This window comes from Bos indicus x Bos taurus, chromosome 14 (assembly GCF_003369695.1).
Source record: "Bos indicus x Bos taurus breed Angus x Brahman F1 hybrid chromosome 14, Bos_hybrid_MaternalHap_v2.0, whole genome shotgun sequence".
Lineage (NCBI taxonomy): Eukaryota > Metazoa > Chordata > Mammalia > Artiodactyla > Bovidae > Bos > Bos indicus x Bos taurus.
Genome location: NC_040089.1, coordinates 70,330,037 through 70,355,497, shown reverse-complemented (window position 1 = coordinate 70,355,497; position 25,461 = coordinate 70,330,037). Strand labels below are relative to the sequence as shown.

At 47.1% G+C, this 25,461-nt stretch overlaps 1 protein-coding gene across 4 annotated transcripts; it reads right to left on the bottom strand.

Moving 5' to 3' along the window:
- Positions 1-8,419: 8,419 nt before the first annotated feature.
- GEM (GTP binding protein overexpressed in skeletal muscle) lies at positions 8,420-22,440 on the bottom strand. Of its 4 annotated transcripts, none has more exons than XM_027561535.1 (5): positions 22,333-22,440; positions 20,574-20,913; positions 12,805-12,881; positions 11,523-11,727; positions 8,420-10,056 (listed from the first exon to the last, which is right to left on the bottom strand). In XM_027561535.1, the coding sequence occupies exons 2-5, from the start codon at positions 20,902-20,904 to the stop codon at positions 9,779-9,781; spliced, it is 891 nt and encodes a 296-aa protein (XP_027417336.1). In that variant the 5' UTR covers positions 20,905-20,913; positions 22,333-22,440; the 3' UTR covers positions 8,420-9,778. The 4 variants fall into 4 exon arrangements, with proteins under 4 accessions (XP_027417336.1, XP_027417335.1, XP_027417337.1 ...); XM_027561534.1 differs by lacking the exon at positions 22,333-22,440 and adding an exon at positions 21,144-21,332; XM_027561536.1 differs by lacking the exon at positions 12,805-12,881 and having other exon boundaries at positions 22,333-22,433.
- Between the last annotated feature and the right edge of the window lie 3,021 nt (positions 22,441-25,461).

The following is a 25,461-nucleotide window of genomic DNA, read 5'->3' as shown; positions in this document are numbered from 1 at the left end:
GATAACCCAGGGGGAACCAGCATCCAAACCCAGGCAACCCATCCTCACCTTGGGTTCATCTTATGTTTTCAGCTACTGTCTCATGGAGCTGCACAATCTGCATCTTCCTTCTCAGTCACAAAGGAGGTGAATCCCACGTGTCCACTTCTGTCTTCTTTCCTATACTCACAGTTATAAGCCAAAGCACCTGTGACACCCTCAGTTCAGTTCAGTGGCTCAGTCATGTCTAACTCCTTGTGACCCCATGGATTGCAGCACGCCAGGCTTCCCTGTCCATCACCATCTCCCGGAGCTTACTCAAACTCATGTCCATCGCATTGGTGATGCCATCCAACCATCTCATCCTCTGTCATCTCCTTCTCTTCCCACCTTCAATCTTTCCCAGCATCAGGGTCTTTTCAAATGAGTCAGTTCTTCACATCAGGTAGCCAAAGTATTGGAGTTTCAGCTTCAGCATCAGTCCTTCCAATGAATATTCAGGTCTGATTTCCTTTAGGATGGCCTGGTTGGATCTCCTTGCAGTCCAAGGGGCCATCAAGAGTCTTCTCCAACACCACAGTTCAGAAATATCAGTTCTTCAGGTCTCAGCTTTCTTTATAATCCAACTCTCACATCCATACATGATTACTGGAAAAACCCTAGCTTTGACTAGATGGACCTTTGTTGGTAAAGTAATGTCTCTGCTTTTTAATATGCTGTCTAGCTTGGTCATAGCTTTTCTTCCAAGGAGCAAGCGTCTTTTAATTTCATGGCTGCAGTCACCATCTGCAGTGATTTACTCACAGTTATAACCTGAAGCACCTGTGACACCCTAGGGTCTCATTTATCTGTCAGGTGGAACACTGTTCCATCTAGAAGCAAGGAAATGGACAAGGTCACTATCAATCTGATATTTTTATGAGTCAAATGTCCTCATCTTTAACACCTAAAATAGCATTTCTCATTGCCCAGTCTGTACAGAGACTCTCAAAGACACAATAAAGAAAATCAAATTACAAGTTCCCTCCTGCTGCTGCCAGAAGAGATGGCGTTGGCATTTCCCCAACTGCTAATGCGCTTTAACTGGCTTCAGACATTCCAAGGGACAGTGATCAAAGTTCATCCAATACATCAGCAAAGTAGGTGAGTATCTGTCTGGGGTGGTGGGGGGAGAATCCGCTGAGGGTGGGCACTGAGAGACCCACCTACTCCACGAGCTGGTCTGACTTCCACCTGTGATTCTCCTTCAGACACTGTTGAAGTCATCGATGGGCAAACAAACCTTCATGCCACCTCATATGTGCATAGCACTTTAATGACTCTGTAGAGGTTTGAAGACTCTTCAGAGATTACAAAGCACTTTTACATATCTCATTCTGTCATCTTAGAAACACTGTGGTTTTTTCAGGGTTATATGCCCAGGAGTAGGATTGCTGGGTCATACGGTAGCTTCTGTTTCATTTTTTAAGAACCCTCCACACTGTTCTCCATAGTGGCTGCACCAATTTACATTCCCAGCAACCATGTAGGAGGGTTCCCTTTTCTCCACAGCCTCTCCAGCATTTATTGTTTATAGACTTTTTGATGATGGCCATTCTGACGATGTGAGGTGATACCTCACTGTAGTTTTGAGAGGGGTGGGATGGTGGAGGGAAGCAGGCTGAAGAGGGAGCGGGTATATGGATACATACAGCTGATTCACGTTGCATAGTAGAAACTGATACAGCATTGTCAAGCAACCGTACTCCATTTAAAAAGATTAAAACAATTTTGAATTTAAAAAAACTGTGAAATCAGTAGTATTTTTCTTATTTTATGCATGAAGATTTTAAGATGCACTGAAGTGAAGAGTGAAGCGAAAGTCACTCAGTCGTGTCTGACTCTGCGACCACGTGGACTTAGTCCATGGAATTTTCCAGACCAGAATACGGGAGTGGGTAGCCTTTCCCTTCTCCAGAGGATCTTCCCAACCCAGGGATTGAACCCAGGTCTCCCACATTGCAGGCAGATTCTTTACCAGATAAGCCACAAGGGAAGCCCAAGAACACTGGAGTGGGTAGCCTATCCCTTCTCCAGGGGATCTTCCCAATCCAGGAATCAGACCGGGGTCTCCTGCATTGCAGGTGGATTACCAACTGAGCTATGATTAGGAAATCCAGGACAGTCTTTTAACTCAGGTGGCAAGGCAGTGACACTTGTGGAAAGAGCATTGAACTGGGGTCTGGAACCCTGGGTTCTTGCCCAACTGGGTCACTGAGCAAATCACACCTTCAGGGTCTCAGTGTCTCTCTGTGCATAAAGGAGGAGTCTTCTGCCATCTGAGGCTCTCTCAAATTCCAAACTCGAGTCATCTTTTGGAGTCAACAGGTCCACGTGTACTACTGTGGTTCCAATGGGGCTCATGAGCATCCAGAGTCCAGAGTTAGCTAAGATGCTCTATCCCCAGGCATTGCTGCCTCTGCATCCATTTTATTTGACCTAGTGACTTGTGGGAGGCTGTAAGCTGACAGGAATGCCCTCATGCAAGTGCATGTCCTCAGTAACAGCCCATAGAGTCACAAGCAAAAGTAAGTTCCTGACGTGACTTTCCCAGCAGCCCTTGCAAGCACAGCCTCCCCGGCGCCCATTAGATTAGACCCTGTGGAGCTTATCAAAGCCTCACTCTCTTGTCTGAATTAACCCATCGGGCCTTGCAACAAGAACCCCAAAGCCCTCCATCCTGAGACTTTAATAAAGGCTTGTACCCAGGGTCCTGTCGCTCTGTGGGCACCTTGCCTGGACCTCCCTTTAAGGCCCATTGCACTTCCTCTCGGACCTGTGAGTAACAAACTTCTGTGTTTCACTTCATTTTTGTGGTCTGTTGTTGACCATCCAGCACTCCATGCTGCATTAAGAAATGTTAAGTCAGCAAATCATAATAGTTCACTACCACCCTCCTTATGGGCAACATGGTGTTGGCCATGACTCCGATATTTCACAAAGGAAAGTTCAAACGTGCCCTCACCCAGCATTGGGTGAGGATGCACTTGGGGTGACCACCCAGCTGCTGGACTGTTTCACTGGGGGTGAAGGGGGAGGCACGTTCATGGTGTGGCAGGTCTCGTCTGAAAGACGTCTGGAGGCCCTGTTTGCACTTGTTTTTTTCCACCTCAGCTCAGAATTACTTTTGCCCCATCATTCCTCAGATAAGCCAGGCTCCTCACTTGCTGTTTCCAAATATTGAACCACACTATGGCCAGCCACCAGCTCCATCTTACCATCAAATAGATGAATCACAGGCAATTTCCTCTGCATTTTTTAAAATAGGATTTCCATTCCTACCTCATCACCTTGTCCAGCCTGATGCTTACAAAAAACAGAAAGTACTGCTTTCAAATATATCTGATTGTGTTTTTAATCAAATAAAAGCTGACCGACTATTGACTGCACTCCTCACGGCTCTTTGCCTGCCCGTTTTCTGGTATTTGCAACGTGCTCTCTGCGTCTGTGGTGCTCCTGATAAGGTACCTTTTGCTGACATTCACATGAGGGGTATAGTTCCCTCATCAGATATCTAGTTTGCAACATCTGCCATCCGTATTACAATTAGTTTGTCTTCAAATGAGGCTGGTGTAAATATGTGTGGTCTGTACATATACAAACATATATAGGTGAAAGGTATATGTATGTAGCTAAAATTACAAATACCCTTCAGGAAAGTGCCCTCCAAAATTGTTTCAAATCACCCACATGGCAGCCAGTTTTCTGCAAGTCAAATGACATCCGTGGGGCCTCTAAGTAATGCTAATCTAGTACATCCCAGGCCACTTGAGTATCCATGTTTCTTAGTCTGACAGTGAGAGGCAACTTCTCTACTTTGACTCAAGTGGTTAAAAACCTCAGCCCCACAGAAGCTGCAGGCTCATCTTGTTTCAGCTTATCTGACCACAATCTCAGTAAACTGAAATTACAACTCATTTTGGTTTCTGAAAGGGCACACACCTCTTGAATACTCAGTTTCCTTTGTAAATACTGAAGTAAATAAAACCATTGACAGAAGCTGTATTTTTGAAATATACTGAATAGTGGAGCAAGATGAGAGTCTAGTTGACATTTGAAGTTATTTTAATTGCAGTACTCCAGTTTTTCCAGTAGTCATGTACAGATGTGAGAGTTGAACCTTAAAGAAGGCTGAGCACCAAAGAATTGATGCTTTCAAATTGTGCTGTTGGAGAAGACTCTTGAGAGTGCCTTGGACAGCAAGATCAAACCAGGAAATCAACCCTGAATATTTGTTGGAAGGACTGATGCTGAGGCTGAAGCTCCAATATTTTGGCCATCTGATGCAAAGAGCCAACAAGCAGGTGTGCAATATTTATTTCCTCAGTGCTTCAGGAGTTAAACTGGACAATTACTGGTGGTTTCAGGCCTCTTGTTTTACGGCTTTTTTCGGCAGTCACAGAGTCGGAATCCACACCCTTCCCGCAGGATCATCTGGTAACCCGGCGCTCCCCGCCCTGCTCTGCTGCCCTTTTCTCCTTGTCTCTTATTTGCACTGCCATCTGGCTGTTGTAGGTATCAGGCCTCGTTGCGTTGGGAGCACTCCCTGCACAAAACCTGGAAACCTGCGAGATGCGTGCACTCGTCAATGCAGAGCACACATCGACGGCTCTCCTGCTGGACAGTTTCTGTCTCCCTGCACAGGGTTCCGTACACGAGGCCAGGTGCTCCCGCGGCTTCCTCACAGGTCTTCTTGCAGGGGGGGTGTGGGGGGTGGTCTTGTACCTCCAGGTTCCTGCCAGGTCAACCCCCCGGGGCACGTCCTGAAGCAGGGCCACTTGACCTCTCACATTGTTTGGCAATCTTCAAGCCCCTGCATTGTCTTCTGAACCAAGTGCAAACTTCTCAGCCTGGACATTGACACAGTCAATGACGCCCCATTCTTACCTTCCTGTTTAGTCACTTTCTACCTCTTGGACAGACAATGAATTGAGCGCTTTCCATTTAATCCTCATGATAATCCTTTGAGATGGGCATTATCTTTGTTTCTCCAATGAAGAAATGGAGGCTTATAGAGAGGCTGCTGCTGCTGCTGCTAAGTCGCTTCAGTCGTGTCCGACTCTGTGCAACCCCATAGACGGCAGCCCACCAGGCTCCCCCGTCCCTGGGATTCTCCAGGCAAGAACACTGGAGTGGGTTACCATTTCCTTCTTCAATGCATGAAAGTGAAAAGTGAAAGTGAAGTCGCTCAGTCGTGTCCAACTCTTAGCGACCCCATGGACTGTAGCCTACCAGGCTCCTCCATCCATGGGATTTTCCAGGCAAGAGTACCGGAGTGGGGTGCCATCGCCTTCTCCTTTATATAGGCTACACTGCCCTAAATAACCCAATGCATTTCATTCCCCTAGGGTTGCTGACGTTACCAAAAACTTGTTGGCTCAAACAACAGAATGTATTCTACTGCTGTTCTGGAGGCTAAAAATCTAAAATGATGATGTTGGCAGAGCCATTCTCCCTCAGAAGGCTTTAAGGAGAATCCTTCCTTCTGTCTGCAACTACTGGTCCCAGATGTTCCTCGGCATTCCTCGCTGGCCACAGCATCACGCCAATCTCTGCTTTTGTCTTCACGTGGCCTCCTTCCCTACGTGTCAAATCTCTCTCCCTCTCTTTTCTCTTATGAAGGTGGCACTCATTGGATTTAGAGCCCACCGTTAAGTCCAGAATGATTTCAAGATCCTTAACTAAGTACACCTAAAAAAAAATTTCTTTCCAAATGAGGTCCCATTTTGAGGTGGATGTGGATTTGGGGGGGAATTCAACCCACTATAGCTAACAAGTTAGAATGTGAAACTACATTTTTCTGACTCCAAGACTCATATATTTAACCACTTCACTTTTAAGAAGTGAACCACCTTCCAGAAATCTCCTGGTCAAACTGGACTTGTCTTATTTTTTCTAAACAGATTTTTCTCTTTCCTGCCTCTCTGCTCTTACTCATGCTATTTTCTTTACATGGGTCAACCTCTCCCTTTTTCTTTCTTTTAACTAGGCTTGTCTGTGGACATCTTAAGTAGTCTTCAAGATTAAGCGCAATGCCACTTCCTCCAAGAGGCATTCCGTGATTGCACCAGCCAAGCTCCCACCGAATTACCTCACAGGTCTTCGGCCCCTTCTTATCTTCTATGTCATAGTCTAGGCTTTTGTGTAGCTGTCCTCATTCACACCATGCCCACCTCCCACAAATATGCCATAACTATATCATAGGCTTCTTAAAGGCGAGACCGCCTTCTCCCATTGGGTTTCCTCCACCGCACCTCGCACACGTAGGCACTCCATGGATTTGGCCGAGTGAATTCATAATCGTCTCCTTCATTCCATTTACTGAGTAGTTCATGTATTGAGCAAAAATACAGGTTGCTAAAAATCCAACTTTTCTCCAATGCTCCTACTTTCCAAAATGGAATTTTTAAAAATAGCCCAATTTCTTTTTCCACCTCAAATCCAATCATTTTAATAGTTTTCTTCATCTAAACTTCATCTAATGGCAGCAGATCCAGCACCTTCCATGTATAACCCTCCCACAGTTTCATTTTCTTCCTATCCCTAATGCCACCTTCTTTGGCTTTTCAGGACAGTCGTGTTTACCTTTCTCGAGGACTCAGAGGACCAAGACAATGTCTTAGTCATCACTGTATCCCTGGCATCCGATGGTGCACGGACGCCCAGCAATGTCTGGAGGAGGTGAGGGTGAGTGAAGGCAAGATTCTGTGTAGGAGCAGCAGCTGTGGGAGCTACCTTGGGGCAAAAACTTTTGCAGGTCTCTTGCTGTTCTCATCGCAACCATGTGAAGTAGGTGTTATACCTACATCACAGATGGGCAAACTGAGGCTGAAGGGGATAAGCAAATTCCTACTGGTCACATAGCCACAGTGATGAAACCAGTTTGAAACCCAGATCTGTTTGAACCAAACCACCTCTCAGACTGGACTGCAACCTGCAGTGTGCCTGGCTCAGCTGGGGGAGCCCTGGGGCGACGGTCCTCAACGGGCCCTGAGGCTTAGACGCCTGGGAGCCGTTGGCTGTTTATCTAAGGAGATCTGCAATAAGTGAGGAGGCAGGCTGAATTGGGAGAAAAGAGTATAAAGAACACGTGTGTGTGTGTGTGTGTGCGTGTCAGGCGCGTGTGTGGTATGTGTGCTGTGGGATGTGTGTGCATGTTGTGTGTGTATGCTACGTGGAGGGTGCGTGTGTGCGGTTTGTGTTACGTGTGGGGGCTGTGCAGGGGAGGTGTGCCATGCTGTGTGTGGTGTGTGGTGTGTGGGGTGGGGAGAAGGGCTGGCCGATGAGGATGAAAAGAGCTGTGTGTACAGGAAACGGTTTTAGATTCTAGAAGATGCAAATACATCACAGCTGGATACCAGTCATAACCCAGATACTTCATAGCTGAACAAACTGAGGAAGTCACTTATCCCCTGGCCTTGTTTGCTGTAAAATGGCCTGTCAACCTCATGGAGCCACTGGGAGAAACTATTCAAGAAGAAATGCTATTAAAACCTTCAATGTATGTAAAGCTCTGTACCGCAGAGAGGTGAAAAGGAAAAGATTGAAGTGGTTCTTGATTTTAAGGAGTGTCCATTTCATTTTGGGGAGACTGACATATAAAACAATATTGTAAGGTAATTAGCCTCCAATTAAAATTTAAAAAAAAACTAATTGATGCAAAATGGAAGATGTGTGTCAATGAAAACTGCCATCTCTCAAGCTCTTTACAGTGTGGCAAACTGAACGACATCCATCTTACAACCTTATAAGGCAGGTATATTTAGCAGCCCTGTTTTGCAGATGAGAAACTGATAGTTAAGAAGCTTTAATCTCTACTCCAGATGCACATGTTAAATGGCACAGCCGGAATTCCGCAGAGGCCTGTGTAACCTGAATCTTTACTCTCATCACTTCCCTGTACTGTTTCCTTACACAATTCAAAGATACAAAGTTCTGAGATGGGAACTTCTGCTCCCAACTTAGAAAAGGGAGAAGAAAGGGCAACAGAACAGAAAAGAAACCCCTTGTAAAACTGTGTCACTCGGGGCAATATGCAAGGTCCCACGATGGTCACTGTGTGTGTCTGACCACAAACTCAGAAAGAGAGGGAGTTGAGAGTGAAAGAGGGGGCACATAGGGGCCAGGGGTGTGAACAGGGAGCCCCACTCCTGCAGCAGAAGGGCTACACAGCACCACTGGAAAGCAGCCATGTATTAATGTCCAGCTGTAATAAAGTCAGCAAGGAAAATTTGGTTAAAGGCTTGCCTGGCTAGATCTCAGGCTGAAAATCACCAGCTTCCTTTTTTTCCTCCCTAATCCTTTATAATTTCCTCTAATGCTTTACTCAAGCTTAGGACCATGAGCCTTTGGGGAGCAAAGCGAGGCCCATCTGTTGAGTTAGGAATTTTCCAGACCAAAGTAAAGATCAATCTCACTTTTATTGTAACTTAGCATTTACATGACTCCAAATACTTCCTAACTGTATCAGCTGAAAATCACCTTGCATTATTGTGAATCACGTCCCAAAGGACAGGGGTCAGGAATACTCTTTAAAACAGATAATGACTGGGCTACTGCCAATGAAAAGAAGAAATAAAATGATAGGTAGGTTTCTTTATAGTTTGCTTGCTCTGGAAGCTATACCAAAATGATCACAACCATCTCTCCTGGAGAGGAAAAATATTTAGGAATGCCTTTTTTTTCCAAAGATTTTATTTATTTTATTATAAGACATATAGGTAAAAACTTGAATATTCTGAAAAAGATAGAAAATGGTAATAAAACGGGTGTTTTTCTTAATAAGAAACAGGTTCATAAATATGCTTTATCAAATGTTAAAATGGTTGTTATTTTGCAAAATAATAATAAATAGAGCAGAGCTGCGGCATACAACGGTCAACCCAAAATGCTGGAAGTATTTATGTTTTGTGTTTTACAAAAATTCAGAGCTTCGATTATATTTTAAAATCTGGCATTTTGCACTCTACGTTCTTAGTAATTTAGATGTTAAAAATATTTTTATGATGGCCCCATGATTTTAAAAACAATGCAACAGAAAATGTGGTTTGGCTAAATAGAATCTGATTAAAATAATTTTCCTCTAAATAAAAAAATATAAGACACAATAGTAAATACACAGTTTTTGAACCCATAAGTGGTACATGTATCAATTCCAAATTCTACAGATTTCTGGATCATCAACTATGGGCATTGAACAAAAATAGTTTGCTAAGCTTTCGTTTCCAGCAAGTCCATCATCTCTCACAGCTTCACGGAGCAATGACAGTGATGACCGTGATGAACCCAGTTATGCAGTTCTAGCTCCACACATGTAAGCTACAAAGACAGAAGTTCTCTTTCCTTTGCAAAACTCTTTTGACAGCTTTCCTATATTTGCCTATGACCGACTGATTGGCCTCAAATTCACATATCAGAACACCAGGCAAAATTTTAACTAGGAAAAGTTCTTATCCAGGCATTCTTCGATTCTCTATCAGCCAAAGGAGAGAAGAAACACATGTGAACCCTGACCACGCCCTCTAATGAGTCTTGGGTGTTCAAACAGCAAAGGTCAGGCTCTTCCTGTAAATGAATACTGACTCCTCACGAAGCTCTTTCATTTTCCATGCGTACATTGCCCAGCAGGCTAGCACATTAGTTCCCAGCTACAATAGGGGAAGCCACATCTAACGATACTTAAGAATCCAATCTAATATAGATTATGGGTCCCAGTGGCCTTCAGTGATGTCCTCTGCGGGACAGCGGTGGCTCTGGGTGCCTAGAGCACCGAGAGGTCGTGGCAGGACTTGGACTTGAGCTTGAAGGCCATGTTCTTGTTGTTTTTGGCCACGATCTTGCCCCAGAAGCGCCTGGCTTTCCTGGGGATGCTCTCCCGCCGCTTCTGGTAGGCCAGCCGCCGCTCGTTCTTCTCCTTGCTGTCCCGCCGGAGGCGGACCTGCCGCACGATGCCTTCAAACAGCTCCTTGACGTTGTGCTGGACGGCTGCAGAGGTCTCGATGAACTTGCAGTCGAACACCACAGCACACGCTCTCCCTTCTGATGGGGAAAGCAAGAGGGCGAGAGGAGAGTCAGGGGAGCTGCAGATTTGACCCGACACGCACACAGCCAAGCTGGATGCGGCGACACGCACACAGCCAAGCTGGATGCGGCCTAACTTTAAACGGTGCCCCAGGGAACTCGAAGTCAGCAATCCACATGATGGATACCGGAGGCCACGGGGACACGTGGCCTCCCTTAAACAGAAGCAAAGAGCCTCACAGGAAAATTCCTGGAAGCAGCAAAGACGGGCTTTAGATCGGGCCCATCAAATTCACCAGTGTCATAGTATTAATTATAATAGTCCCAGCCATTGTCTTAATTGACTCCCCTCGGGAAATGGGCTAAATACTTGACAAATATTTTTTTAATGTTCATAACAATCTTTAAAAGTACACTATCCCTTTCAGGTAGCTGATGAAACAGGAAGGGAGGGGCATTCACACAGCCTGTAAGTAGCAGCTGTGAATCCAGGTCTGCTTCACTCTCAAGTTCATGTTCTTTACTCTTTCTCCTGATTCAGTTCCTGAATTGAAAATTAAGAATCCTACTAGTTTATTTCCTCTCTTAAAAAAACTTTTTTTAAGTTTTGATGAGATATTTTGAAAAAATTTTGAAGATTTCACATATGTACAGTACAATTACAGCAACCCTACAAACAAGTTTTTCTGAAACAGTCTCAATTTCGAATGTTCTCCTGTGTTCAATGACCAGGTGTCCCCGTTTTTGTTTGGGGGGAACTAACTACTATAGACAGCCATTTCCCAAGAGTAAGGCATTCCCAAGCTGGTTGGGTCTTTTCAGTCTTTTACAGGGTTCTTTACTCCTGGGTTGAGGCTGGCAATGCAGCATTTTATTTTTTTTTTTTACCATTGTACAAATCTGTATTAGGACAATAAAATTTTAAGGTCCCCAAAGGCACTTGGGTGCCAGCTCAACAAATAGAAAGTATCCTTGAATTATGACAAGGGTACGTGACACCAGCAGACTGATGCCTTGACTGGAATTCAGGAAACAAAGAGTGAGGGCTGGAAGGATGCTTCTAGAAGGAACCAGAGGCAGCCAGAGTAGAATTCTCAATCTCGGTGAGACTCTTTCTCACAATGCCCCTTAATCAAAGTACCCATCCTTCCTGTCTAAAGATGTTACTTTCACTTCCCAGAAGGCTTGAGATCTCCCTGGAGAATAGAAGGGACGAGGCCAAAAGGCTGGGGATGGCCAGTTTTCCCTGAGCCAAACCTCTTCCCTAAAGGAATCCCAGAGAAAGCCTTGGGGATGGAGAGACTGGAATCCCGCACGTAGAGCAGATGACCTGCTGGGAACGTGGACCTCTTCGAGAGGATTCTCAAAACTCCACGTGGCATTCTAGTAAGTCCCCGGTTTCAGCTTCAGGAAAGAGCAACCATCAGAAGCAAAAGGCAAGGGACTCAGAGACGTTTCTACAGTACTGGCACCGCTCCTCTTACCTGATACGGACACTTCCCGGCACCGCACCAGGTCACTTTTGTTGCCAACCAGGATTATCGGGATGTCCTCGGTCTGCCGGGCCCTGCGAAGCTGAATCCGCAGCTCGGATGCCTTCTCAAAGCTGGCTCGGTCCGTGATGGAGTAGACGATCAGGTAGGCATCCCCCACCTGCATGCAGTGGTCCTGTAGCCACTCACTCTCCCCCTGATAAAGGACAAGGTCTTCCATGAGCTCAGAGCTGCCTGGTTGAATGAGGTGTCCGTTTGAAAGAGGGAACGTGTGTATCCCAGAGTCCCTCTGCTGATTCGGGAGAGGAAGAAAATTCATTCCGACTCCCCCCAGAGGCATCTGTCTTCCATGATGTCTGTGACTGTAAAGACTGCTAGCTCAGACGGGACAGACGCCAAGAACTTTGACTTTCTGATTCCTCCTACAGCTTGAGTTGATAAATTATACAATGGGTCTGCCAAACAATATTTCCAATTTTATTTCAACCACCTAAAAGGAGCCTTTCCTGGCTTCCATAAAATTCTTTTTGCCTCTCCTGCTGCTACTGCTACTGCTGCTAAGTCGCTTCAGTCGTGTCCGACTCTGTGCGACCCCATAGACGGCAGCCCACCAGGCTCCCCTGTCCCTGGCATTCTCCAGGCAAGAACACTGGAGTGGGTTGCCATTTCCTTCTCCAATGCATGAAAGAGAAAAGTGAAAGTGAAGTCGCGCAGTCCTGTACGACTCTTCGCGACCCCATGGACCCCTACCAGGCTCCTCCGTCCATGGGATTTTCCAGGCAAGAGTACTGGAGTGGGGTGCCATTGCCTTCTCCGTTGCCTTTCCTAAGTGATGAAATTAAGAATCCTTTCATTAGCATAGGAGGAGTCTCAATAAACAGAAGGTCGGTCTAGCATACAAGTTCAGAAAGCCCAAACCTTTCACCAAAAAAAGCAAAATGTGAAAACTATTGAGAATGTCAACTTCATATAATATGGTTTTATGTAGTTTAAAATTATCACCCATACTTACTGGGACTTTCCCTAAAACAAATACACTTTGTATTTCTGAATAGACCTAAGGGCAGATCACTGCCACTTGCTTGTTATTCAAAGCTCATTTATGAACAACGTGTTCCTTACAACAGTTTCGGTCTTCAGAAGTAAATGCTTTTTAATCAAGAAAATGAGTCCACCTTATCTGGAACATCAAGAAGGACAATGTCACCCTTGCACCAAACAGCCTGTTGGAAGGCAGGCCCCAGAGGAGTTTACAGTCACGGGCCCTGCATACCTTGTTCTCCCACATGTCCAGGAGGATAATTGTTGCAATTTCCCCATCAACCATCAGTGTTCGTTCATATGTATCTTCTGGAAAAGAAAGAACAGTGATGTTGGAGTCAAACAGATAGGCAACACTTTTCTCTAAGAGGGTGATGCAGCAAATTATGCCAGAAAATAAACTTACTAACTATGCAATTAATTATGCAAGTAGACAGAGTAAACTGTGTAAATATTCACAAAGATAAACTCTTTTTTAACCACCTTCAACAACATTCCGCACATATTCCTCCAGTATTTACTAAGCAGATCTCCTGCTTCTTCCGAATATGTGTCACTAAACACTTGAAAGGCATCCATTCATTTTCATCATTCCTATACGTTTTATACAGGAAAACCCTTTAGGAGAATAAACTCACTTGAGTACTTTTGACTCCGATTCCAAGGATGCTGCCTGAGAAACACTGACTGCCCAGTAGAACTGCAAACGTAGCTCACAGCCCTCACAGGGCTGATGACTGAACATTCACTGGCAATTTCTGGAGCTTTCAGCTCACAGAGCTCTTTTGAAATATGCAAGAAAAAAATCTTGAGACTACCCTTGTTTTGATGACATTTTCTGCATTTAAAAAATATAGGTCCCTGGAATAAACGGGATCGCTTTTCCATCTTAAGTAGAACAGAGGCACAGCCTCCAGCTCTACTTAGTAATGGAAACTTCCCTCCTGGCACTTGAGCCCAGATTGAGTGTAGGTGAAGGGTGAATGCAGTCCAAAGGGCAGAGCAGCTCCAGGCCAGAAAAATCAGTGTGTGTGTAGAGGGGAGGGGAGTAACTGAGTTCAGTGGGATTTTTGCAAGAGAAATTCCCATCAGTTCCACGCAACTAAGCCCATACTCCCTGTATTTGTACAATGCGGTTTCCTGTTTTGAGTTTTAACATTAGAAAATTATTATCTTCGTAATGATTTTTTGTCTTTTTGTTTTTTGGTCATTTTTCGTTGGCTGTTCTTTTTGCTAGGAACTAGGACAATCAGAAGAAGAGAGCACCAGAGGATGAGATGGCATCACCAATGCAATGGACATGAACTTGGGCAAACTTCGGGAGATGGCGAGGGACAGGCAGGTCTGGCTACAGTCCATGGGGTCGCAAAGAGTCAGACACAGCTGGGCGACTGAATGACAACAGTTCTCTCCAATATTCGAAGGCTTGTTCCCTCACCTCCTTCTGAGTGATGTGTTTCCTGACCACCTTCTTAAAATTCCGTCATCCTCCTCCCAATATTCCTTACTCCCTTCCCTGTTTTTTCTTCACTGTGCTGATTGCTATCTAACAAGAATGCATTTAATGTACTCATTTTATTATTTTCGGTCCCTCTCACCTTCCAGAATGTTAACGCAGATTTACCTCTGTGCTGTTCACTGCCCTCTCCCCCAGCACCCAGGACATTTCCTGGGTAGATGGCGGGTGCTTAGTAAATACTTATCAAATGAATGAATGGATGATAAATATAGCACTGCAGCTGTGAGCACAAGCAAACCTGAACTCAAATCTGGGTGCCCGCCCTTATTAACTATTTGGCTCTGAACTGCTTTCTTAATTTCTCTGGGCCTCAGTCTCTTCATCTGTGAAATGGAACTGATTATAGTATCCATACCTTAGGGCTATCTGACAATTACATTTATCAAGCCTGGGCACACAGTAGACATGCAGTAAATGTTAGCTGTTATCATCACTTCTTCAGATCATGGAAGTTGGTTCTTGCCATACTTGCTGTTTCCTATTACAGGTAATCCTAGCTGAAGAGCCCTGCATTGTAGGAACCAGGATATTTCCTGCTTTATAACAGTGAGGTACTTAGAAGAAGCAGTGCTCCTGGTTTACATAACTGAAAAAGACACATTATCCCAATGTTCATGTGCAAATTGTAAAAGTACTATTTACAACAGTCAGGACATGAAAGCAGCCTAGATGTCCATCAGCAGAAGAATGGATAAAGATGTGGTGCATATATACAATGGAATATTACTCAGCCATAAAAAGGAATGGAATTGGGTCATTTGTAGTGATGTGGATGAACCTAGAGTCTGTTGCACAGAATAAAGTAAGTCAGAGGGAGAAAAACAAACACTGTACATCAATACATATATATGGAATCTAGAAAAATGGTACTGACGAACCTATTTACAGGGCAGGAATAGAGACGCAGACATAGAGAACGGACTTGCAGACGCAGTGGGGAAGAAGGGCATGGGACAAATCGAGAGAGTAGCACTGACGTGTATATGGCTAGTGGGAAGCCACTGAATACAGCGCAGGGAACCAGCCCAGCGCTCTGCGACGATCCACGGGGGCGGAATGCAGGGGGCAGAGGCTTAAGAGTTTGTATACAGCGCAGGGAACCAGCCCAGCACTCTGCGACGATCCACGGGGGCGGAATGCAGGGGGCAGAGGCTTAAGAGGGAACCCGCTGTGTACAGCGCAGGGAACCAGCCCAGCGCTCTGCGACGATCCACGGGGGCAGAATGCAGGGTGCAGAGGCTCAAGAGGGAACCCGCTGTATACAGCACAGGGAACCAGCCCAGCGCTCTGCGACGATCCACAGGGGTGGAATGCAGGGTGCAGAGGCTCAAGAGCAAGGAGATACAGGTGTGCTTGTAGCCGACTCACACTCTTATACAGCAGAAACTTACAACACTGTAAAGCAACTACGCTCCAATGTAAAACAGAAAAGCCATGCTCCTGGTCTAATGTTTCTTCATCTAGGGACTAGAATCAGAAGAGAGAAAGGAAGGAAACGTGGACAGAGGAGAATAAAAATGAACCAGGAACAACTTTGAATTTCTCAGTGTCCCCACCTTTTCTGGAGTCACTCTTCTAAACGATGGTAACTGTTTCCCACTGGGGATTTTTAAGTCTATTTATTCCCACCGTGTTTGCTACCCTCAGGATGCATCAGGAATGGATCGGAGTGAACAGCATAACTTGGCTTAGTGGAGAGTAGAGTCTCATGACTTCAACAGGCAAATGTATACAACCAAGTGCAAACCATCAGAGTTTGGGCAGCACAGATCGGGCTGGGGGTAGTGGTGGGGGGCGTGGCTGCCTGCCCGTGACCACCTCAGAGTTTTTATCTTTTCTCTGAAAGCCTTCCTTGCACTCAGAAAACTCAAAAAAAAAACACCCCACTTTCTCTGCTCATCACTCACTACCCAAAAGTAGGCAGGCACAAGAGATCTGCCTTAGTTCTGTCTGAACTAAGAAGCATACTGTATTCCAGTAGCTAAGGGAAAAAGCAAACTCAAACTTTCTCTCAGTTTAAGAATTATCAGAAGAAGTCTAGAGGAATAAGTGGACTGAAGAGTCCAGTTGCAAATTAAGGACAAACTGCTTTGCTGTCCCAGAAGGTTCCTGACAGGATCGTTTTGACTTACCCCTGCCTGAAAGTCACTGTGTTGGAAACCCAGGAGCCTAAAACAATACATCTCGGCCCTGCTGTGGCCATGTGCCCTGCACCTGGGTTTATGTAGCGCCTCTGGCTACGTGCCCCAAGGATTCCTCAAACACACAGAGCGTCCGCGTGACAGCCTTCTGCTACCAGGAGAGAACCTGCTTGTAATCAAAGCTTGCGTTTCTCTTCCTCTCTTAGGCACTTACCTTTCAGCCTTTTTAAGTGCTAATCAGGTAAGAAGAGCTGACATAAAAGAATATGAAATTCTAGACGAGTCCTTTGAAATATGCGCTGGGTGAAGCTGTGTGGAGAAAGGGTTGAGGCCTCTTGCTTAGAAGGCTTCTCAGATCCCTGGTCTGGAGAAGGCCTCCTTTTTCTGGTGCTCCCCCATGAAGGCTGGGATGCGGGGGGTGGACTCACCCCCTGTAGAACAGGAGAGACCCTCCTGAGGGGTGGGGGAGAGTTTCTAACTGGGCAACTGTGGTCGGTCTCCATTTTCCCTGAACTGCTGCCTCCTGATTTGTCTGTACTGCATTTGACCCCCCACCCTCTTTGCTCGGAGGACCACCCTGCTCAAGACTGGCTCCAGGGCTGTGTGTGAGCCTGCACAGGAGTTCTCTCACCTGCCGGAACTGGTCCTGGCAGCCTCTGGAAAGTTCTGAGGCTCCAGCATCCCTCTCCCCCCAGAACTCTCAACTGCTTTCAGCTTTCAGAGTCCAGAGGGTCCCACTTGGAAAGGAACAAGCAGCACTGAGGAGCACTGGCCTCCCCTCTAGTGGCTCCCGTCTCCTCTGCCCGCCTCACAGGGCCCCAGGCAAGAGGCACCAGAGTGGACGAAGGGCTTCAAGCAGTGAAAGGGCCAGCGCGGAAGAGAAGCCCACGGGAAGGAAACAGCAGACGCAGAATCAGCCCCAGCTAATGTTCACTTGGTACTCACTCTGTGCCCGGCACTGTGCTATCTCCCCTTATCCTCTTAATAACCTTTGATGTCAGTAGTGTCCCTATTTTACTAATGAGGAAGCATGAGAAGGGTAAGTATCTTGTCCAGGAGCACCCAGCCTCAAAGTGAAAAGAAAGTGAAAGTGAAAGTGGCTCAGTCGTGTCTGACTCTTTGTGACCCCATGGACTGCATAGTCCATGGAATTCTCCAGGCCAGAATACTGGAGTGGGTAGCCATTCCCTTCCCCAGGGGCTCTTCCCAACCCAGGGATCAAACCCAGGTCTCTCCCATTGCAGGCAGATTCTTCACCAACTGAGCCACAACGGAAGCCCAAGAACACTGGAGTGGGTAGCCTATCCCTTCTCCAGGGGATCTTGCCCACCCAGGAATCAAACCAGGATCTCCTGCATTGCAGGCGGATTCTTTACCAACTGAGCTATGAGGGAAGCCCAGCATCAAAACTGGGGTCCAAACCCACATACGAGGTTTCAAGTCCAGTGGTCTCTGCTGTACATCTGTGCATACGTGCAATGTCTTCCCACCTCCCTCAGGGCTTCTAAATCCTAGTGGTCCTTAGGGTCCAGCTCAGAGACCAACACTTGCATGAAACTTTTCCTGATTTCACAGCCAGAAGTGGTATTTATTTTCTCCTCTGAATTCCCCCAGTACTGCCCTTGTACCTCTTTGAAGATACTAACCGCGTCCTATCTTGATTTATAAGTGGGTGTATATCTGCTCTCGACTACAAATACTGTCAGTATCCTTAAGGAAGAAACCCCACGACTCTTAGTATGTCCTCACTGAGTCGCATCAAGCTTCATGGTATACGTTCAGTAACTGATGAATGGACAGATGAGTGAATGAATGAATGGCATTAAATATGCACAGAGAGTCATAAGATTAGTGCAATATAATCTTAACAACATTCATCTTTATTTGGAGAAATAATGATGAGAGTATCGTGTACTTTTTATCTTATGGTTAATGCTGAAAAAAAGAACAATGCAGTGAAGTGCCATGGAAAACCCTCTCCTCGGGAAAGATAAAGCCAACCACCGATTCCAACAGCCCCCCACAGGTAAGAGCTGTAATCCTAGACAGTATGAGTTACTCAAATAGGTCAGATTAGGTAGGATGAGTCACCCAAGAAGCTTCCTGTTGTCAAAGATTCTCTGTCTGAGGAGATCACGAAAGGATTCCCCCTACCATTAGTCCCCTCTCCCCATTAAACAAAGAAGCCTCCCAAATACAGAAGCCTGCCTTCCCAAGGTTCAGGGATGGGTCAGTCTTCTTCATACCCTATGCTCACAGGAATACCACCCTCTGGACAGGTACCACTGTGCTCTAATGGACAAACATTTTTGAGAGTCTGCTATCTACTAATTATTTCAATCCCTCCCTCTTAAAGAAATGAACAAAAATTCTTAGTTGGTCTCTTTTTCATATCAATCCCCAAAGTACTTTACTGTGACTTCTTTATTAATTTTTATGCTGCTCTAAATTACAGCCCCCAGCCTTCAAATCCTTCCTAAGAGGGTATTATGGTGTACCTCATCCATCACTGAGTACCCCAGAGCATGGCATGGAGCCAGGCATCTGGGAGGTACCCTGCCCAAAGTGCTATAGTATGTAACAGCATTCGGATGCTAAATCCAGGGGCGGCCGAGTACAGTGAAAGAACACAGGAATTTAGATTCAATCACGACTAGTTTTGAATCCTGGGCAAACCAGGGACTAGCTTTTTCACCCTGGGAAAGTCACTTGACTTCACAAGCTTCCATTTCTTCACCTGTAAAATAGGGACTTTAGAACCAAATGGGCTTAATTTTTATAAGTACTATTAAAATACCTGTGGGAAGTACTTAGCACTATGTGCCTGGCGCATAGCAGGTTCCCTATCAATGGTGGAAGGTGAACACCACCAAACTAATTTCGAAAATCCCGGGTTCTAATCCAAGATGCTCCAGAGGGTGATTCCAGGTAAGTCCCTAAGACTCAGTGTACAGACATGATGTGAGGACCAAAATAAAGTCACAAATATAAGGCATCCAATGAAGCATCTGTCCCACTGCAAATGCACATTCTAGATGAGAGCCTCCTGCCTGTCTCCTATAGGGACACGCACCCGTGGGTCTTTACTAAAAAAAGAGATACTGAGCCTCTTTCTCCCTTGAACTAGGGTTTAGCTGTCATCCCTGAGACGTCAGGAGTGAGGAGAAAAATCAATGTTCTATCAATGAGTCATCATTTAAAGCCAGTTCCGGAGCTGCCTCATGAAGCAGTGAACTCCCAGACAAAGGAAGAATAGATGTTTAGTAGAAACGGGCTGACAGCAGTAAGGAAGGAGTAGGATTTCTGTGCATCAAGCAGAGGGCAGAACCGTGTCATCACTAAGGCATCTTCCTACTCCTGAAACCTGTGATTCAGCGGTGAGTTGCAACTGAGCGTTCAGACAGACCATGCCACTGGGACAAGCATGCTTCCTTCATTTCCACAAATGCAAACAGGGACATACAGTGACCCTGGCATCGTCTAAGACCCTGTGGCTGAAAGACACTGAATTTAAACCATCGACTACAGGAGCCTCATCTTACTTCCCAGAATACAGTGCTATGCTTTACTTGAGGAATATGTGATTTTTTTGAGACTGTATCACCTCAGATCAGTTTTGGAAACCAAGGCCTAAATAATAAATACCTTAAATGAGATTATCCATGGAAAATTGAAAAGCCATAAGTATACTTACAAATGTTAAGTATCATCATTGTTATCCTTCAATATCTTTTTTAAATATTGTGCTATTGAAAATAGAGATTTTAAACAATTTTATACCCTCTAAAGCCTCTAATGGCCACCCACTCCAGTGTTCTTGCCTGGAGAATCCCAGGGACGGGGGAGCCTGGTGGGCTGCCGTCTATGGGGTTGCACAGAGTCAGACACGACTGAAGCGACTTAGCAGCAGCAAATCCTCTAATACTGCAATAAACAAACTAATGAATTCATCCTAACAGTTTTCTAATTGGCTTGGTTTTAAGTATCACCATGGAAAAAGGCTGTGTCTACACTGAGTGCTTGAAAGGTCCAGGTCAGACCTGACAAAAGCCAGAGGTGGGATCCTGACCCTCCGGCTCCACCCTCTGAAAACCGTCTCCCCGGTCCCTTTAGACCTGGAATGTAAGAAATTCCCTCTCTGGCCCAGCTTCTATCTACAAGCATTTTCACTTTCTTGTCCCAGAGGCCTATGCCAGCGCTTCTGTGGGGACTCGGCTCCCCAGGCAGAGCCAAGAAGGCATAATTGCAGTTCCCAACTCTGCAGACAAATGACCCACCCACTTGCTCTTCCTCCTGAACCGCTGCTGACCCCGTAAAGCCCCCCGGAGCCAGGCCACCTACCTCCAAGCACTTCGCAGTCGCTGTCCATGCTGTCATGGACACCCGCAAAGATGTTGGCCAGAGTGGACTTGCCCACCCCCTGCTCCCCGATGAGAACCACCCGATAGTAGGTGTTTCCGGACTCAGAGGAGATGACTGAGTCCGTAGAGTCGGAGGACCAGCTCCGGCGGCAGGGGTCCTCGGGGGCGGCAGGGGGACGGCTGCGCTGGCCGTACTGCTGGGGCTCCTTCTGGACCATGAGATGCCTGCCGTCGGCGGGGATGCTCCAGCGCTGCTGCTGCGGCTGCACGCCCGCCGTGCCCTGGCGCATGGTGACATGGTTCAGAGTCATCGTCAGGTCCTGGAAGGCAAAGCAGCCAAGATGGTAGCATCAGGAAGCATGAGTTCAGGGAGCTCGAACACAGTCATCGGTGATATTTTAGTACATGAGGTTACCAAGTAACCCTCACACAAGGAGCACCAGTGAAGCAGTCCCCAAATCCAGCAGGCTTTCAACTGAACACACACACACACACACACACACACAGCAGCTCCTCGGGCAGACTGTTATTTGCAAAGAGGAAAAGGTACCGTTAGTATCGTCCACTGCCCTGGGGCTTCCTCCATCCTCAAGGAAGCCTGGGGATTCCCCACTCAGAGCCCGCACAGAGGCAGCCAGAAGGCACCAAGAGCCTCCAGAGAAGGCTGGAAAAGCAACAAGTTAATGCAGCTGGGGACCAGCTGGCCAGGTTACCGCTCTTGTCTAAACATGGCACTTAAGTAGCACCAGCACCCAGCAGGCTTTTATGCCTCAGTGGGGAACACGTGACAATGACATCATTCCCCCCGGCTGGACTGGACCAGGGCTGATTGGAACTTCCATGTTTAGTAAAGTTGCCCTGATGCTCCCCAGCTGCCTGAATATGCTCTTATTCGAGGGGGAGAAGAATTTCTGCTTGAGGTGTATGCCTCACTTCTGCCTGCCTGCCCAAGGATATCACATTTAGCCTTGTCCTTCTGGCAGGGAGAGGACCTGCTCCGGTTCAGAGCTGTCAAACTTGCAGAGACAGTGCTTCACTCTTATTAAACTCTGTCCACTCCAAGAGTTCCTCTCCTTCAACTCGGATTTCCACCTTCCTGAAGCCAATCAGGTCCAAGACTCCCTCGAGAAAGACACTCAACAACTTGGCTACAACTTGGCCTTTCTCAAGACTCTCTCCCCTTGCCCGGAGGTCTGGACTCCCAGGCTCTCAGACAGAAAGCAGAAGCAATCTCATTTTCAGCAGCAAGATGCACTTGTGAGCGCGAGACCCTCCCCTTCCCGCACCCACTCCCCAAAACTCCAACAGGTCCATGACCCTAGCCGTGACCCTCATCTCGATGACCCTGATGACCGATCGGTTTGTAGGGTTTGTTTGTTTTTTTTTTTTTTTAATCTTACAAGCAGCGCCTCCGGTAGGCCGACTCTTCAAACAACCAGAACCTGAAGTATCCCTGACGGCTGTCCTCCGATCACAGTCTGGAGGAGACGACCCTCCAACTGAACTGCACTAAAGCAACCCGCCACTGCCAAACGGCATCCTTCGCCCCTTAAACTCTGCAACACCCCTCCCTCCCGACCCCCTGATCAAAAGACCACCGCGCCGGATAGCAGGTCCCGAAGGCTCTTTTCCCCACTTGGAAAGTTCTCCGCGGGCTGGGGACGCCCACCCCTTCCCCCAGTCCTGCCCCCCGCACCTCTCGGAGGCCCCCGCTCCCAGCCGCGGGCCGCGCGCCTTACCCGGGGGGCGGCCGAGGGCTGGCGCGCGCCGCGATGCGGGCGGCCGATCGCGGGGTGACTGCGCCGGGTGCGCCCGCGCCCGCGCCCCGCGGTTTATACGCGCGCGGCCCGGGCTCTGCCGTGACGTCAGCGCCCCCGCCCGGAGTTGGGGGGCGGGCGGCTCTGCAGCAAGCCCCGAGGGGCAGCCCCATCGCCAAATCGGTGACTCGCCGTCATGTGACCCCCGCCTCTCTCCCCTTTTAAAAAAAAACAACGACAGTTGAATCCCGGGATCCTTTATTCTGGTTTGTTCTTTTGACCAGGCGGACGCTGGAAGGGGGCAGATAATACACGAAGTGCCCCTTAATCGCACTTTCCAGCAAAACAGTTGGCGAGCTGTCCGGATGAAGGATGGAGGAAGAGGCAGGTTGGGATTGGAAACCCAGTTTCGCCAAAAGACAAAAAACACACACACAAAAAAAAAACACACAGGGGGTTACAGCCACATTGAAGTGTTCAGGGCTTGTGTCAGCCGCATCTTTTGCAAGGGAAACCCAGTTTCGCCAAAACCAAAAACCAGGGATCGGCGAGGCTCCCGTGGAGATTTAGGCTGGGGCTACAGCCCCATGGAAGTGTTCGGGGCTTGTGTTAGACGCATCTTCTGCAAGGAAAACGGCCTCTGCCTGCTCCTGTCGCCTTCCCGGTGAAAGAGGGGAGAGGAGACCCACACTGCTTGGTCTCCCTTCTTTGACCGGGACCCAGAGAGAAGGGGCCAGAGGAAGGTGGGGCAAGGGGGCAAGACCTTGAAAAGGTCTTGAAAAAACAGCTTAAGTAGGAATCCAAGCAGACTGTGCTCAATGTGGCTAGCCCTCCTGCCCTGGACCAGGACATTGAGGCTCCTGAATCAGGGAATGTAATCAGCATCCTGACTAGCAGCATCTCCTGTACCAGGCTCCCTGGCATGGCCGGTCCTGGCTGTGGAGCCAGGGCCTCTGGCCATGCGAGGAGCCTTAGCCTGGGTTCCAGTCCCGAGAATGATGCCTGTGAATAAAGGGCACAAGATAACAGAAACAGCCACTTCTTCTATCATTTACTGAGTACCTCTGAGTCCCTATATTTAGTAGGTACTGTTAGACCTCTGCAGTATCTCAAACTTTACTACAATTCTGCAAGGTGAAGATACTGCTGCTCCCATTATATGGAGGAGGAAAATGACCCCCAAAGTCAGAGAGCTTGCCCAAGGTCACGCAGCTCATGTATGTGGCAGCATCAGAACTCGAAGCTCCACTTGCATGGCTCTTTGCACTGTGCCCCCAGCTGGAGGGATTCAGTGACCTCTTTTGCGGGCCACGGGCATTTCCCAGACACTGTGTTTGGAGGTGACACTGGCCTTTCCAACACATCCATCCACTTTTCCAGCCAGCTGCATCTCTGGATGGGCTGGTGGCTCTGGAAAACAGCCAGAGGCACCAGCATCTATTCAAGTGGCTGGACCCTGCTGTGAACAGAGTCTGTTCTCTGTTACCCTGCAGCACTTACGTGCTCTGGGGATTATCCAAGTGACCAGCTGCTGAGACATGCCAGGCCCCATGCTGGCAAAGATGGAATGGCAACCCAGAGCTCTCTTGGTCCCAGGTGCCCTGGGCCCAACCTCCTCATTTTATGTGAGGAAGCTGATACCCAAAGGGATGACTACCACTCAGGTAGTAACTGGCAGAGCTGCAACCAGAGCCTAAGGGTCATAATTTCCTGGATGGGTCCCTTCATTTCCATCGAGTTTTCCTTCTGGGCTTAGCCGGGAAGAGGATGGCTACAGACGTGGTGAAAAGAGAAGAGTAGGGGGTGAGGGAAGGACAGAGAGAGAGGGGGAAAGGGGAGGGGGACCATCCAAAAGTTTCCCACTGACTCCATACATGTAATCTGTGAATTATCTGTATTTCAAAATTATCTGTGCTTTTTCATGCTGAGCTGACTCTGTCAACTGATCTTAACAAAAAGACTGAAAGTGAAAGTCACTCAGTCCTGTCTGACTCTTTGCTATCCCATGGACTATAATTCTCCAGGCCAGAATACTGGAATGGATAGCCTTTCCCTTCTCCAGGGATCTTCCCAATCCAGAGATCAAACCCAGGTCTCCCGCATTGCGGGCGGATTCTTTATCAGCTGAGCCACAAGGGAAATCCAAGAATACTGGAGTAGGTTGCCTATCCCTTCTCCAGGGGATCTTCCCGGCCCAGGAGTCAAACTGGAGTCTCCTGCATTGCAGGCAGATTCTTTACCAACTGAGCCATCAGGGAAGCCAACAAAAACATTATGTGTAAATCAGAGTATATATGCATATCATGTAGCCTCTCAGTTCTACTTTTTCCCATTGATAAGAACCTAATTCTTCCCATTAAGAACCTAATTCTACGCCTAGACCATATCCCCTCTTAACTGTTGTTCATTGGTATATGTGAAGCTCGCCAAAGAAAATCAGCTCTAAAGATGGGGGAGAGGGCTCTTCAGTCCCCTATTGACTGGATAAGTACATCCGTGCTGTGTTTGAATCTGCCTTCTTAAATTTTCTGTCCCACAAGAAGCCAGATGAGAAAGCAACAACTTAGGAAGAGTTTCAACTGAATGGCAGTTAAGTTGGAGTGAATATTTAGACAAAAGTCACAGTTATACCAGCAAAAAGCACATATCAGAGCCAAGCTTCATCCAGCAGAGTCCCAGCTGCCTCATCCAGGATTCCAGCTCACTGGGACCATCTGAGGGTTTAGAGATGGAGAAAAAAGGGGGGAATCAGGACATTTGGACAAATAGCAAGTTCTGGAGAAGAAAAATTGGCAGAAGATTGTAGTTTCTTAGTCTATGAATTATTGTGTCTGTATTCCTTTCATGGGCATTTGAAGGCTCCTCAGGTTTTAGCTAGTAGGGTAAAGAGTGGGGCTAGGAGACAGAACTCCAAACAAAAATAACTGACATTTACTGACAAAGCCATATACTGTATCTCAGTTCATCCTTACCACCACGGCATCTGCCTGTGTCTCATGGACGAAGATGCTGCGGAATGGAGTGAAATAACTTGTTCAAGGTCACAGAACCTGTAGGTAGCAGAGCTGCGCTCTCTGGGGCCACAGTCTTAACCACCGTTGTTTAGAGTAG